The sequence below is a fragment of the Eptesicus fuscus genome, chromosome 3 (genome assembly GCF_027574615.1).
Source record: "Eptesicus fuscus isolate TK198812 chromosome 3, DD_ASM_mEF_20220401, whole genome shotgun sequence".
Classification (NCBI taxonomy): Eukaryota; Metazoa; Chordata; class Mammalia; order Chiroptera; family Vespertilionidae; genus Eptesicus; species Eptesicus fuscus.
This window is the reverse complement of record NC_072475.1, coordinates 66,007,572-66,023,713: the sequence shown is the minus strand read 5'-3', so window position 1 is coordinate 66,023,713 and position 16,142 is coordinate 66,007,572. Positions and strand designations below refer to the sequence as shown.

General features: G+C 45.3%; 1 protein-coding gene across 5 annotated transcripts in view; it reads left to right on the top strand.

Annotated features, from left to right (window-relative positions):
* SIDT1 (SID1 transmembrane family member 1) overlaps nt 1–15,911 on the top strand; it is a 94,463-nt gene extending 78,552 nt beyond the window's left edge. For 3 of the 5 annotated variants that reach the window (XM_054713968.1, XM_054713967.1, XM_008146604.3), the window contains 11 exons: nt 155–278; nt 473–590; nt 3,437–3,573; nt 4,194–4,302; nt 8,401–8,415; nt 9,414–9,490; nt 10,365–10,411; nt 12,390–12,495; nt 12,581–12,691; nt 13,910–14,023; nt 15,483–15,911. In XM_054713968.1, coding sequence (XP_054569943.1) covers nt 155–278; nt 473–590; nt 3,437–3,573; nt 4,194–4,302; nt 8,401–8,415; nt 9,414–9,490; nt 10,365–10,411; nt 12,390–12,495; nt 12,581–12,691; nt 13,910–14,023; nt 15,483–15,545 — 1,021 coding nt within the window. In that variant the 3' untranslated portion in view covers nt 15,546–15,911. Of the gene's footprint in view, nt 1–154; nt 279–472; nt 591–3,436; nt 3,574–4,193; nt 4,303–8,400; nt 8,416–9,410; nt 9,491–10,364; nt 10,412–12,389; nt 12,496–12,580; nt 12,692–13,909; nt 14,024–15,482 lie in introns of all 5 variants that reach the window. The other 2 variants (XM_054713966.1, XM_028153305.2) reach the window with 2 other exon arrangements.
* Nucleotides 15,912–16,142: the final 231 nt, after the last annotated feature.

The following is a 16,142-nucleotide window of genomic DNA, read 5'->3' as shown; positions in this document are numbered from 1 at the left end:
AAGATGATCTCTGGTGATTTCCCAGTCCTGGAATCTTATGAAAAGGTTAGGGGTGGAAAACACAAATGCTGAGTTCCCTCGCTAATTCGTGCATTCATTCTCGAAATCTCTCTGATTGCCTGACTCTCTCATGGTTTCTCTCTCATCCCTTTAGTGCCTTCAATAACATTCTCAGTAACCTGGGGCACGTGCTCCTGGGCTTCCTCTTCCTGCTGATAGTCTTGCGCCGGGACATTCTCCATCGAAGAGCCCTGGATGCCAAGGACATCTTTGCCAAGGTGAGCCGAGGGTGGGTGAATCAGAAGTGGGAGCTACAAGGGTTATGATTCCAAACAGGAGCTACAAAGGGGAAGAACATCTTATTGGTGGTGATTATGGTTTATGATGCTTGAGGCCAGGCTTGGGCTTCCAGATTCTGTGGCTCTGTCACTCACTGGTATCTTTCTGTTGACCACGCTTTCTCCTTTTCCAGGAGTATGGGATTCCCAAACACTTCGGTCTCTTCTATGCTATGGGCATCGCATTGATGATGGAAGGAGTGCTCAGTGCTTGTTACCACATCTGCCCTAATTACTCCAACTTCCAATTTGGTAATTAGAATTTACATCAACTACAGAGATTTGAGTTATAGGAGTCTTATCCTGGGACCCTCCCAACAATGCCCAGGTCATACCCGCAAGAATTAAATACCATTTTACATGAGCTGAAGTGACCCGAGGGCACCTACTACAGGGTATGGTTTCCACATATTGTACCGCTTTTTCTCTCTGATCACGTTTTAGACTAGAAAACTCCTAAGAATGAATGTTGATCTCATGGCCATATCTGCAGGTGAGCCGTGGGCTAATCATTAGGCGGCAAGTCAGGTAGAACTCACCAACTAGTGTCTAGAAAGGTCCTTCGGTATAACTTGGCCTAATTTAGCAGTTAGATTGCTTTGGGACGGATGTGATAGAAAAGCCCATTCAAGTTGAATGAAAGAATAAGGACATTTATCAGCTCGGCTCACCACCCAACACTCCAGAGGCGGAAAGGGCTAGTAGCTCTGGTTCCTCTTCTCACCTGTTGCTTTTATTCTCAGGCTGTCAGGGAACTTACAATGGCAAATACAGTCACAGCTGATTCTGGCTTCCTGTCTCCACCCCACGATGTTTGGAGGACACAGCTTCAGGAGCCTTCGTTTAAGAGAATGGAAACTTGTTTCCTAAAAGCCCCCCAGATAATGTCCCCCCACAGCTCAATAGCTTAAACAGTCATGAGCCCATTCCAGAATCATTCCCTATGAGCTAGTTAGCTCAGACTTGGGTTTCTACATTAATCACAGTGGCAAAGAAGGTGAGATACCTTCAGATCAATAGGACCTATCCCTGAAGCCAGGGGTGGGGTTAACCTTCTTAAAGCATATTGGCTGGATGGGCATGCATTTCTGAATTGAAAACAGGGCTAAGAAGTTTGAGTTAGCACTGAGCTGCTGTCAGGAAGCAGGAGGGAAGAGGTGATGCTGGTAGTAGGCAATTAACAATGTCCTCTGTACTCAAGAATAAGGGTTTCTAAAACAGTCATTTTTATGTTTGTGCTCTAGCCTCTGACTATTAACTTAGAACACCACAGAAATTCTGTCTTATTTTATTTTATTTATTTATTTTTGCTTAATCCTCACCCAAGAATCTCCTTTCCAATGATTTTTAGAGGGAGTGGAAGGGAGGAGGGAGAGAGAAAGGAAGAGAACCATTGATGTGAGAGAGACACATCAATTGGTTGCCCCCTGCATACACCCCAACCCAGGCCAGGATCACACCTGCAACACAGGTACCTGCTCTTGACCGGGAATCCAACCCGGAACCTTCAGTCCAAAGTCCAAAGCTCTAACCACTGAGAAAACTGGCCAGGGCTCTCTGTCACATTTTAGTTTTTTAAAATTAGAAAGTATTTTTAAGAGGGAAAACTATAGAGAACAATATCATTCACCACTCAGAATGAACAAATGCCAATATTTTAAAACATTTGACTTAAATCTACTTTTTAAGAAATAAAATATTGTGTAAAGTTCTTGGTTGAACTACTTTCCAAATTTATTCCTCTCTTGCCTTCCCCAGAGGCAACAACCATGATTAATTTGGTATTTATTCTTCCATTTTGTTTTTATAGTTTTACTGCATTTATAGTAAATTGATATTAATTTACGACACTGTGTTCTGCAACCTTCTTTTTTCATCCAATAATATGTTTTCAAGATTTATCAATATTGAATCAAGGACAGCTAGTTCATTTTTTTAAGGATTGTCATATTCTGTACTAAAAATATACCACATTTATCAATTCCTCTATTGAACAACCTTCAGATGTCACCAACATTTTGCTGTTACAGATAGTGCTGCAATGAACATCCTTATGTTCAGCTCTGTGTATATGTAAAAGGGGTTCTCTGGGATACCTAAAAGTAGAATTTGGGGGTCACCTGCAATGGAAGATGTACATCTTCTATTTTACCAAAAGCTGACAAGTTTCTCTCCAGAGCATTAATTCCCACTCCTGCTAGCTGTGGGAGAGTTCCCATTTTCCCACATCATCACTGGTGTGTGTTATTGTCAGTTATTTAAATTCTTATTAGATTATTTAGTAACATGGACTATTGCATTGTTGTTTTCATTTGCATTTCCATAACTCCCATGCAGCTAAGCCACATTTAAGTTCTAGCGGATGGAAATCCATAGCCTCTAAAGCTATGCAGGAGCAGCCATCAGTGTGGTTATATTTCAGGATGCTGAGAAGGTCATTCTACAGGATTCATTTTATTGTCACACTGCCTTAATTGTCACCATTAGGGCTTTTTCTGTTATTGTTGTTGAACATCAGCGTTTAAACACAAACACCCATGAAAGCAGGAATAGTCAATTATTTATCATACTAGAGGCTCAATGCATGAAGATTCATGCAAGAATGGGCCTTCCTTCCCCTGGCTGCCGGCACCGCCTTCGCTCTGGCCAGAGCCGCCTTTCCGGCTTCCCACACTGCCCAGAGGCCCTGAGCAGTTAGGGTGGTGTAGAACGCCTGTGTCCCATCCTGCCCCCTGCTGCTCAGTGCCTGCATATGCAAATTAACCCACCATCTTTGTTGGGTTAATTTGCATACTCACTCCTGATTGGCTGGTGGGTATCGTGAAGGTATAGTCAATTAGCATGTTTCTCTTTTATTAGTAGATCATCAGATAAGTTTCTTCTTGAACTAGGAACAGCTTTGGAGGGATTCAGAAGTGGAGTATGTGGGGGTTGCCTAGAGAACATGCCTGGAAGGCAGGCATATTGGAGGTCTCCACATAGTCTAAGGTCAACAGATACCCCAAGGCCTGAAGGGAGGGGGGTTTCCGAGGCTGAGAAGAAATCTGTCTGTTGCCTACTGGATCCTGATGCTCTCGGCTCCTCCTCTGCACCTTCAGACACCTCCTTCATGTACATGATCGCTGGCCTCTGCATGTTGAAGCTCTACCAGACCCGCCACCCAGACATCAACGCTAGCGCCTACGCCGCCTATGCCTCCTTCGCCTTCGTCATCACACTCACGGTGCTCGGAGTGGTGCGTCCCTCCCCGTGACTTCAGGCTTCCTTTCAGAACGAACCCTCTTGGAAGGTTTTTTTGTTGTTTGTTTTTGGGAGCTCAGGTGAACAGAATTGAATTAATCATAATCCATGGTTCATGACACTCTCGTTGTTGATCCTTTTGAGGCATTTTATTTACTTATTCGGCTAGTTATTTTTATAATGTGATTGGCACCTGTAAAACTACCCCTCAAGAGTTTTAATATAAAGCTGGGACTTCACTTGAGTGAGACTGAAGTAGGGATGTATAAGACTGGAGAGACTGACTTCAGAGATTGGAAACCACTTTCTAAACATGCATGGACAAGTGTTACCTGTCTGCAGGTATTCGAAGAGCAGTAGCCCCCAACTGCTGTTCAGCTGCCTCTCCCCTTTCCATTTTTATTTGGCCAGGTAGCCATTCTTTTTCCTGCTCTGGGTGTAGTAAGACCCCGGTGAGGTCAGTGAAGGGGATGAGGTGAGGGGGGTGGGGGAAGGCAGGGAGACAAAGTCATGCACAACTTGGTTTTTGACTCCTTATGCCGATTTGAGAGAGCTGATTTTAGAAGTTCTCTGGGAAAAACCCCAGATGAAGGTAACTTCCATCTTTTCTCCTAGGTGTTTGGAAAAAATGACATCTGGTTCTGGATCATCTTCTCTGCGATCCATATACTGGCCTCTCTGGCCCTCAGCACCCAGATCTACTACATGGGTCGTTTCAAGATAGGTGAGTCCCCTTTTACATAATACTAAACACACTGAGAAAACAGTTTTCACTGATTCTAAACAGATGTGTTGCAACCACTGTGAATGCATGCTCTGAATTCTGTATTGTGTTTAATAGCATATATTCTCTCCAAAACCGCCTCTCCTTTACTGGATTGCAGTAAACTACTATCACTAGGTCTAGTCACCTGAGAAACTAAGCTTGCCACACCTCCAGCTGCAGGTCCCAAATGCTTTGCAATCCACCAAACTTGGAAAGTGCATTTGCAGAACAGCATTTTTACCACACCACTAATTCTACCTGGGGATGTTTTTGTTTTGTTTTGCGGCATTTAAAAGGGCCATTTCTTGCCCTACCTGGTTTGGCTCAGTGGATAGAGTGTCGGCCTGCGAACTCAAGGGTCCTAGGTTCGATTCTGGTCAAGGGCATGTACCTTGGTTGCGGGTACATCCCCAGTAGGGGGTGTGCAGGAGGCAGCTGATCAATGTTTCTTTCTCAATGATGTTTCTAACTCTCTATCCCTCTCCCTTCCTTTCTGTAAAAAATCAATAAAATATATAAAAATAAATAAATAAAAGGGCCAGTTCTTTAACCATGATAAATGGTTATAAATGTATTCTTTTCAAATTCTGGGACTGGAACTTTTTGAGACCAACTTGCCAATGCTAGTGGCAGGATACCTCCTGGACTCCCTCTGACCATGTGAACATTGAACACTGAGTGTTCCACAGAAATCAGCTCGGCCTGCTGTTAGTCAGTCATCACACGTGGGAGCAGGTTCAAGTCATCTTGGAGCATTTAAATTTCACCTGCCATTTTAAGGTCCATGAAGTCAGACAAATATTCTTTGGTCTATGTCAAGAAAAAAATTGTATATATATATATATATATATATATATATATATATATATATATATGAGAGAGAGACCCACTCCTCATATTTGCAGAGTCCAAGGAAAGATTGCAAATATACCATATGTATAAATTTTAAAGGTATAAAGCACACTAAAAAAAAAAAAAAAACTATTAAATTCGTGGAAGAAAAGGAAGACAAGAAAGATGACCAATAAACCGATAAATAGAATATGCCTTCGTTATAACCTAGACGGTCCAGGTTCTAATTTAGAATTCGCGGTTCCTCAGAACATAGCTCTCCTGCAGAGCTGGTCCCCAGCCCCTGCCTCTTTTCTTCCCACCTCTGTCTCTGCCCTACATCTTAAGGGGTCTCACAGGTATGCATATGGACACCCTTGTTCTACATCCAAATGGCCACTCCTTGCCCACGGAAGTACATGCTCCAATGGTGCTACCCGCCCCTCAGAAGATAAAACCGGGAACGGGGCTATGCAGACTCGGAGATCAGGGTCAAAGCCATCTGGGCGGGGAATCCTAGGGTCCAGGAATTCAGAATGTGGCCTTGGAGGAGGAGGAGTCCCCTTGCCCTCCTCACTCAGTGAAGAATGAGGACCTCTGAAATACGAGACCCCTCTTGCCCAGGTCTGAGTGATTCTACATAAACAAGTGGCTTGTTTATGAGTAGAAGACCCAATAGAACATTTTCTTATCCTGGCAGTTTAGGCTTCCCTTTTGGCACGGCCGGTAGATTTTCCCTTGGCGCTGACATGGCCAGTGCCTCCAGCTCCCCAGGGAAGCATCTTTAGCTGGCTGTGCAGAGCATTTGGTTTGGTGCTCTGGTCACTTCCCATCCCCCAGACTCAAAGGTGAGTTAAGTCATACAAAGTCAACTTGCAAACGGAAAATAAGCTGCAGCTTCTGGGTTCTCTCAGAATTGGAAAAATAAAAGTGAGTGCAGATACAGTAGTCCCCCACTCCCCTCATTCACGAAAATATGTTTCAAGTCCCCCAGTGGATGCTTGAAACTGTGGATAATACCAAACCTTATAAATACTATGGTGTTTTTTTTCCTATGCATACATAACTACGATAAAGTTTAATTCCTCAATTAGGCATGATAAGAAATCAACAAGAATAACTAATAAGAAAATAGAACATTTATAACAACTACTGTAACCAAAGTTATGTAAATGTGGTCTCTCTCTCAAAATACCTTTATTGTGCTCACCTTTTCACGTCAAGAAAGCGCTTTATGGCTTCTCTTTGGCATGTCCGAATGGCAGCGTCAATATTCTTGCGCTTTGGGGCCATTATGAAGTAAAACAAGGGCGACTTGAACACAAGCACCAAAATGCCAGGACAGCCCAGCCCATAACCAAGACGCTCCTGAGCGACCAGCGGGCGGAGACGCTGTGGAGGCGCTGAGTCACATCCAGGCAAAGCCCTGGCCTCGCGAGACTTCACCATGCTACTCGGAATAGTGCGCGATTTAAAACTTACGACCTGTTTACTTCTGGAATTTTCGATTTAGTGTTTTCAGACCCCAGCCCAGCCAGGTAGCTTTGTTGGTTAGAGCCGTGGTCGGCAAACTGCAACTCGTGAGCCACGGCCTGGGCGAGTCTATTTTGAAGAAGTGGCGTTAGAAAAAGTTTAAGTTTAAAAAATTTGGCTCTCAAAAGAAATTGCAATCGTTGTACTGTTGATATTTGGATCTGTTGACTAATGAGTTTGCCGACCACATCGTCCTGATACGCCAAGGTTTCAGGTTCGATCCCCAGGCAGGGCCCGTAAAGAAGCAACCACTGGGGACATGAATAAGGGGAACAACAAACTGATATCTCTCTCTCTCTCTTTCTCTCTCTCTCTCTCTCTCTATCTCTCAAAAATCAATAAATAAATAAATACAAATTTTAAAATACATTATTTTCAGGCCCCAGTCGACTGCAGGCAACTGAAACTGTGGAAAGCAAAACCACGAATAAGCAGGGACGGCTTCTGTGTAATGATGACCATGACTACATAGAGGAGTTTGGAATAGATTTATCCCACATTTATACCACCTTAACCCCACACAGTTTTGCAATGCTGAATTCGTTCATCTTTATGAAAAGAAGGAAGTGGCTGCATTATGGCCAGGTAGCATATACCTGCCAGGGTCTCAACAGAAGAAAGCTGTCACACAGAGACGGAGGAGGGTTTGATCACAGAGGGACTTCCTTTGACCAGGGCGGGCACAGAGGAGTGGGGGGGTGGCCCTGGGCTGCAGCTGGGACGCTCTGCCCATCACCACGGACAGGCGGGAGGCAGGAGGCGGTACCGAACGGGCAAAGGGAGCGTGGCGGGAGGAAGCCACCCTGAAAAGAGCAGGGACCTTCGGTTGACAGACACAGGGAAGGCGCCAGGGAGGTCAACACCCTGAGGTCGCTCTCCTTCCGCTGCTCCTCCATCTCCTGCCGGGGTCTCCACTGTCCAAATCCACGCAGGAACACCCCTCACACACACACACACACACACACACACACACACACACACACTCCATGTCCGCAGTCAGCCTGCAGGCGTGTGCGGGACAGAGCCGTGCGTGGAAAGCAGGTCTGAAGGGGCAGGCGGAGGCAGCCAGTGTGTAGCTTAATGGAATAGCTTCCGTTTGCTCACCCAGGAGTCTTCCCCCAGTGGTTATAGGGTTACCAGAGTCCAAAGGAAAGCTCTCATTTCACTGTGACGACGATGGCATCTAGATTTAGTTCAAAGGCAGGAAGGTGAGTGAGTGGACAGTGCCCATTTCATAAGCTACCTCTGCTTTCTCAAATCACAGGCTTCTTTCTCTGTGGCCCTGGGGCCACCCGGGAAAACAAACATGGACACAGGAAAGGCAGCAGGATGAGGCAGAGCATTTCACACGTGGGACAGAGAGCCGCAGACCTGCTTGCCCAGGTCGCCAACAGGAAAGAACCCCAGGGAGGGCTCATGAACAGGGTGGGTTGTACACTGTAATCGGGACACAAAAGGACACAGACAGAGAAATCTGATTCCCTCCTGGAGAAATAGTACGTTTCTGAGTGTTTGAGACAGGCAGAAAAATTCTCTTCTTTACGATGAGCCAACATGACTTTTCTAATCAGAAAATAACTTTCGAGTCATCCATTTAGAGAGAAAAAGGAAATAACCAGCAGTTCACCTGTTTGGCTACCTTCTGACAGCTCTCTCTCTCTCCCATGTCTTCTCTGCTCCCCACTGGTTCAGACGTGTCTGACACAGGTAATGTCCAGCAGCCCTTCGCAGGGTTCTAGATTGTTTCCTTGACCAGCGACCCTCCCTCCGGGTTTCCTGCCAGCCCCCAGAGCACCTCCCTCCAGGTGGGGCAGGGTGGTGGGCGGGGGAGCCAGAGAGAGGCTCCGAGGTGAGGGTCACTCCCACCCAGCCTGCGCACCGCTTCTGGGCTATCGCATGGACATGCCCCGGGCCCCTTCTTCCCTCCGTGTGTCTAGTGAAGGCTGGCTACATTGACCCCAGGGGTGGCATTCACAAGAGAGTTGGATCCACCCTCACTGATGCTTGCCCAGCTTGCATGTGGTGTCTACAGTGTGGACAGCTCGGAGAAAGACAGCCCATCTGGGATCCCCTCTCTGTTCCCATAGCAGCTATAGCACGCACCCTCACCGTTTCCTTCTTTCTGACGGATTGCATTTTTTAAAAAATCTTTCCTGTCTTGTTCTCCCCATCTTCACTACATTCCTTTGATTATTGTTCCAGTTCAGATTTGGGCTTTCTGAACATGCCCGGTAAGACCCAGGATCCCTTGGTTCAATGCTTACTGACCCATAACCACGTTGAGAAATACAGATTAGAACTTTTACAAGCTAAGATTTCCCATCCTCTGGAGAGAGCAGGTGTTTTAAGGTGGGCCCCATAACCTCTCTGCTATAAAAGAAACACCACTGGAGTAAACTGTAAACAAAGGGAAACTTAGCTGGAGGAGACCCTAAAAGAGTTGGCCAGTCACCCAGATTACTTGTGATTGTGGTTACACGTGTCCATCTTGCTTGCCCTTCTGCAGTATCGCCCAGGAGAGCATGGGTGGTGAGGTGAGGGTGCCATTTTTAAAGCAAACGTTGATTATGCACCTATCAGCTGCAAAGCACCATTTTTATAAGGTGAAGGCGACATCGTCCTGATCCCAAAAGCTCGGGCCCTGTGGGAGTATTTTGTATTATCTCTGACCAAGCCTTCTTACCATGCGATTGTGTCACCAGCAGATTTGGGGATTTTCCGGCGGGCTGCTATGGTGCTCTACACGGATTTCATCCATCAGTGCAGCCGGCCTCTGTACATGGTATGTGTGTGCTCCTGCACCCCTTGGCTTTCTCCCAGAGAGTGGGGGAACAGCAGGAGGGGCAGGCTCAGGGCAGTCACTCAGCCTCCCGAATCCAGAGGGCCAGATGGTCCAGGTGGCTGAGGTCCAGTCAGGGGGAAAAGGCATGCTGTTTATTCTTCTCGTTCATAAAAAACAAGCTGGGATGGTCCCACTTTTATACAAGATTTCTAGTATAGAAAGGAAAAATATACATGTGGGTGTGTACAGAACTACTGAACAGTGATCACTGCTGTGAGGTGTCCCTGCAAATAACCCTCCGAGGAGGTAAGATTATCACCATGACGGCAGGCATAAGCCAGACTGTCTCAAGCAAACTGGGACCTATGGCCACTCCAGTAACTTTCCTTAGGAACTTACACGGCCCCCATTATACATTTGTTTGATTTTTATACATTGTTTTTTTACAATGAGCAAGGATATTTTTTTCAAAACTGTGAGTATTGCTTCGTGGTTGAAATACAACTTTTTTAAATTCTCCATTCTAGTTTTCAGTATATTATACATTTCTACACTGAGCACAGGAATCAGGGCCCTGGGCATAGCTATGTCTTGGCTCACTGGCAGTGACCTTGGGAAAGCTACAGCGCCCTCCTCCCCTGAGCCACTGCCCCGACCTTGGCAGGTGCTCAGGGAACCGCTGTGTGCCCTGCCCAAATAGCATCACTAGTCTGTGGTTCACTTAGCACCTACTAATGGTTTATAATCAGAGGATTTTTACGAAAAGGAATGTGGGACTCCCTCAGCCCACTACAGCTTGTCAGGACCTGTGGGCACTAAAAATTGAAGGGGCTGAGGCTGAGGGCTTTTCAGTGTTTCCTTTCCTCCTTTCCAGGACAGAATGGTGTTGCTCGTCGTGGGGAATCTGATTAACTGGTCCTTGTAAGTAATCTTAGGAAAACACCTTTTTTCCTCTTTATTAGTGTCTCTAACACTGGTTTAGCTTTCCTTGGTTGTCATTTTTATAAACAAACCTGAAATTAAGGAGACCATAGGATTGAGCTTGCCCTAGAGACTTGAGAGAAAGGTCTTTTTCTCCTGCAAAGAATGCACTAACCAGCTCTTGTGCACCAATAGTGGCCCCTCTTAGAGCGTTGAGTTCAACACATTGAGTTCATTTGCTCAACAAGACAAACATCGAATTAGTGGATAGATTAGATAGATAGATAGATAGATAGATAGATAGATAGATAGATAGATAGATATTATGTCTGTAGTTGCAAAAATGCAACATAGTTTTAAATATTTTTGTAGAACTTTCCATAAAGGCTACCCAGCCATTTGTCGTGTGTGTGTGTGTGTGTGTGTGTGTGTGTGTGTGTGTGTGTGCGCGCGCGCATGTAAAAGTCTCTTTCCTATTTATTATTTCCCCCCCCCCCCCGAAGTCTCGTTCTTCCTACTCTACCTACATCATTCTTCCTCTCCTTTCCCCTCATTATTGGCCCTTTTTCCTGCAAATGGCCTCAAAATAGAACAGTACAACAGACGTATATTTTTGCTAGCTGTATCTATTTTATGCAACTTATTTTCAACAAAAAAAAATGTGAATGAGCCTGGCCGGATGGCTCAGGTCGTTTGGAGTATTGTCCTGTACACCAAAAAGGCTTGTCAGGGCTCGCAGGAAGGAGGCAACCAATTGATCTCTCTCTCTCTCTCTCTCTCTCTCTCTCTCTCTCTCTCTCTCTCCCCCCTCCCTCTCTCTCTCTCTCTTTCATTTTTTCTCTCTCTCTCTCTTAAATCAATAAAAACATATCCTCAGCCCTAGCTGGTTTGGCTCAGTGGATAGAACGTCGGCCTGCAGACCAAAGAGTCCTGGATTTGATTCCAGTCAAGGGCATGTACCTCGGTTGCAGGCTCCTCCCTGGCCCGGGACCTGGTCAGGGCACATGCAGGAGGCAACCAATCGACGTGTTTCTCTCACATCAATGTTTCTCTCTGTCTTTTCCTCTCTCTCCCACTCTCTCTAAAAATCAATGGAAATATATCCTCAGGTAAAGATTAAAAAAATATAAGAACGAGTGAGATATTTAATGAATCCCTCAAAAATAAATATGTTTTGCTGCTTTTACTAGTAGTTCTTCGCTGATGTGCACCTCTGGGTCAGTGACCTTTGATAGAAAGATAACTCTCTACTACTGTTGCCCTTTAAGACATAAAAGGAATGAAAGAGGCATACCTTCAGGGGAAGCCAGAATATTTTCAGGATAATGTGAATCTTATTGGGGCACCATATGCTTCTGGAAGAAACTCCCCACGGTGCTGTCACCAGGGATGACCTCGGGATAAGGCTTATACCTGTGCAGGGCCCCCGCTTTACACGGGAATGAGTTGAGATGGGTGATCTTGGCAGTGGGGCTTTTTGGGACCACCCTTTTAGGGCAGACCCCACAGACCTGGTGACTGTAAGATGGGGTAATAAATTTTAAAACCATAGACAGCTATCCAAAGTTGGTCATGTGTTTCAAGCCCATTATTGAGATAATTCTACTCCTACTAACCTAGTCTAATGAAGTAATCTTCAGTGCAAAAGCAAGCACAGTATGTCTGGAGGTGTTCGTTCATTCACTGTGGTGTTCTTTATAATAGTGAGAATCTGAAGGGCGAAGGGAAAACCCTTCATTTCAACCAGAGAGGAAAGATGATTCTTTATGGTGCATCCACTTATGGGAACCCTACGATCATTAAAAATGAATGTGCTGAAGGAAATGTAATCCGTTAAAAGTTACTTATAATATGTTAAAGAGGGTTGTTGTTGTTTTTAATTCCCCTCCTTGCAAAAATGGGAGTGGGAAAGTGAAAAAGTCAAAATGTCACAAATCCACCTTCATGGCTGCAAAATAATTCCTCCCCGTTTGCTCAGCGCCCTCTTTGGCCTGATCTACCGGCCCAGGGACTTTGCCTCCTACATGCTGGGCATCTTCATCGGTAACCTGCTGCTCTACCTGGCCTTTTACATCATCATGAAGGTAAGCGAGGCGGCTGGAAGCCGCAGCACCTGGGCCCCCGGCTGGCGGTGCAGGCAGCTCCGCAGCCTCTGCTTCTCACCCGCAGCTCCGCAGCTCCGAGAAGGTCCTCCCCATCCCGCTCTTCTGCATCGTGGCCACCGCGGTGGTGTGGGCCGCTGCCCTGTATTTTTTCTTCCAGAATCTCAGCAGCTGGGAGGTAAGAGAAGTTTGGTTTTTTTCCAAGGTGTGGTCTCTCTCCATCTGTCTTCTGACCATCTTGCTTCCCTCTCTCTATGTGCTAGTTGCTGTTTATCATTTTTATAGCCTCTCAAACAAAAGCTTTCTTTAAAAACCTTAATAGCCGAGACCGGTTTGGCTCAGTGGATAGAGCGTCGGCCTGCGGACTCAAGGGTCCCGGGTTCGATTCCAGTCAAGGGCATGTACCTTGGTTGCGGGCACGTCCCCAGTGGGGGGTGTGCAGGAGGCAGCTGATCGATGTTTCTCTCTCATCGATGTTTCTGACTCTCTTTCCCTCTCTCTTCCTCTCTGTAAAAAATCAATAAAATATATTTAAAAAATAAAAACCTTAATATCCACACACAAATGCTCAACGAATGGCACATTGTCATCATTATCAGGGTAGCACTCACAGATGTGTAAGTCCTACAGACTCTGCAAATGTGACCTTCCTACTGTGTTGTGTTACAATCCTGTTCCCAGTGAACGTTTAACATGTGCAAAAACATTGATTAGTGTTTCTTCTCCCCCTGTCTCATCATAATCACCATCCATAAACCAATATCCAGGTGCAGGGGTGTATAAGTCCATATCATAGATTGGAAAGCTGAGGCCTAGGAAATTAGTGCTATTTCTGAAGCACAGAACATGTAAGTCTCCACTCTCCATCTCCACAATCACCACAATCAATTTTGGAACATTTTATCACTCCATAAAGAAACTCCCCACTTCTCCTGAATTCCTTAGCCCTAGGAAGCCACCAAACTATCTTTTGACTCTGTAGATCTGCCCATTCTGGACACTTCTTAGAAGTGAAATCATATACTCTGTGGCTTTTGAATCTGACTTTCTTCATGTAGCATAATGTTTCCTAGATTCATCCATGTTGTAGCATGTATCAGTACTTCATGTCTTTTTACTGCTGAGTAATATTCCATTGTATGGATACACTACATTTTGTCTAGTCATTCTTCAGTTGATGGACATTTGGGTTGTTTCCACTTTGGGGTTCTTATGAGTGATACTGTTCTGAACATTTATGTGCAAGTTTTTTTGTGTGTGTGAACATATGTTTTCTTGGAAGCTAACTTTTTGAGTCGGGCATCTAGTAGCATTTGTGTAGCTTTCTGGATGCTCAGCCCTCTGAACAGTTGAACTGTGGGAATGCTCATCCACATCCAGCCTCACCTTCTTCCAGGGAACCCCAGCTGAGTCTCGGGAGAAGAACCGGGAATGTGTCCTGCTGGATTTCTTTGATGAGCATGACATCTGGCACTTCCTGTCTGCCACTGCCCTGTTTTTCTCATTCTTGGTGAGTTGACACCTTTTTGTTAATTTCTTCTCTCTTTACATCTGGTACTCTCTCTTTTTTCTCCTCCCCTCTTTCTTACACCCTCTTATTTATTCCTTTCTAATTTCCCTTTCCAATTCTGCATTGTAATTCAATTTACAGATTGTTTCATTTTTACATTGTATCTTCTGGTTAGGTAGAAGATACAATGTAAAAAGACACAGAGTGGCAAAATGATTTTCCTTAAGCTTCACAACATTTGGTTATCAGAACTTTTAAGACAAAATTTTAAGACACAGAGTGGCAAAATGATTTTCCTTAAGCTTCACAACATTTGGTTATCAGAACTCACATGCCCAGAATCCCCCAGGCACTGCTTTTGGCATCCACTGAAATTTCTATAGCATTAGGCTATTCCTTCTTATGCTATCCTCACATTCCTCCTTTCAGTCTCAGTGAATAGAAAGAAGTCATTCACAAATTCCTGGAGTAGCTCAGGATAGCATCCAGGCCTCTGCTGCCTTCTAACCTGTCAGTTCCAAACCTTTCATGTAGTCCCTTCATTTCTTAACCCAAACACCTTCCCAGGAGCCACGCATATTAGAACATCCTCGGAAGATAACTCCCGGCATTCTTTCACATTAATTTTGACTTTCATAATTAAAAGCCCATGGTACCTGCACAGGTTCATGACAAATAGGAGTAGGTCTCCAGGACTCCCAATACTGCCCACTCTAAGCAGTCTCTGCTGGCCTTATAGCCTCAATAGTGGAGCAGGGCTACCCCCTGGTGGCCAGTTTTAGAAGTTTACTCTGTATACTCTTTCTTAAGGCTTTTATTTTTTAGTCACTTTCATTAGAGAGAGGCAGAAATGGAATGAAGGGTTCCATGTGGAGAGAGTGGTGGTGGAGGGACCTAAAAATAGAGGAGGAGGACACACTTTATGTATAGTAACATTTTATGCAATAAGACTTCATTTCCTTTAGGTCTTGACCTAAATGGTCCCTTCAAAGTAATGACATCCTCAGCCACCCTTTCAACATGTTTTTATCTCCCTTACTCCACATTTCCATGTTCTTGTCATAGTTTGACTTTTATCCTTAGTACATATTACCATCTAACATACTATACTTAGCACATATTTCTGTCTAACATACTACATATGTTTTACTCATGCATTTGCTTCATGTCTGTAGCCCTCTCTTGAATGTAAGCTCCAGGAGTGTAGGGATTTTTCTCTGCCATCGCAAGTTGTATCTCCAGCACTTAGAATAGCACATGGTAGGCCTGGATTAATTAATAAGTGAGCTATGTAATTAAAGTAAGTGCCTGTTCAGGGCATGGCATTGTAGAAAGCTGCAAAGACACAAAAACGAGTAAAGGCACATGTTTCAATCCTCATGAGACTCGGAGAGAAAGTAACGACTTACTGCGGCTGTGACTGAGCATTCGTTTCATTTCTCCATCCCTCTCCTTTCAGGTTTTGTTAACCCTGGATGATGACCTGGATGTGGTTCGGAGGGACCAGATCCCTGTCTTCTGAGCCTCCAGCATTAAGAGAGGAGAGAGGAAGCGATCTCGATCTTGGTGCTGTTTCATGAAAAATGCAGGGCCTGCCGCAAAGTAACCACTGCCAAAGACTCCACTCACCCCCTGTGGAGTCAACTCTGAATACACTCACACACAGAGGAGAGGAGCAGGGGAGATTCAAACCTGCAAGGGTGGAGGCAGAAGGGAAGACAGGGCTATGGACAGAGGCAAGCCCTGAAGAATCGAGAAGCCCCCATCCCCTTATGTCGCAACTCTGAACTAGACATGGACAACCTCTGCATCAAAGTCAACTCGCTATCTTGGGGCCCCTCCCACCCTCACCTGGGACTCATCAGCAATGGCTGAATGATGCTGCACCCTTCCCTCCCGCTGCCTCCATGCCCACCAGAAACGTGAGGTGGGCACCCTTTGCACTTCTGCAACGTCCGCTGCTCTAGACATCTCCGAGCACCAGCTCCTGTCCAGGGTCCTGGGCTGAAGTTGGCTCCTCGGCTGATGTGGCTCCTCAGAGTCTGGCAGAGGAGTGGACCTGATGTCCTACTCAACTGGGATAGATGTTTTATCAGCACCAGCTGGGCACCTCCTCAGA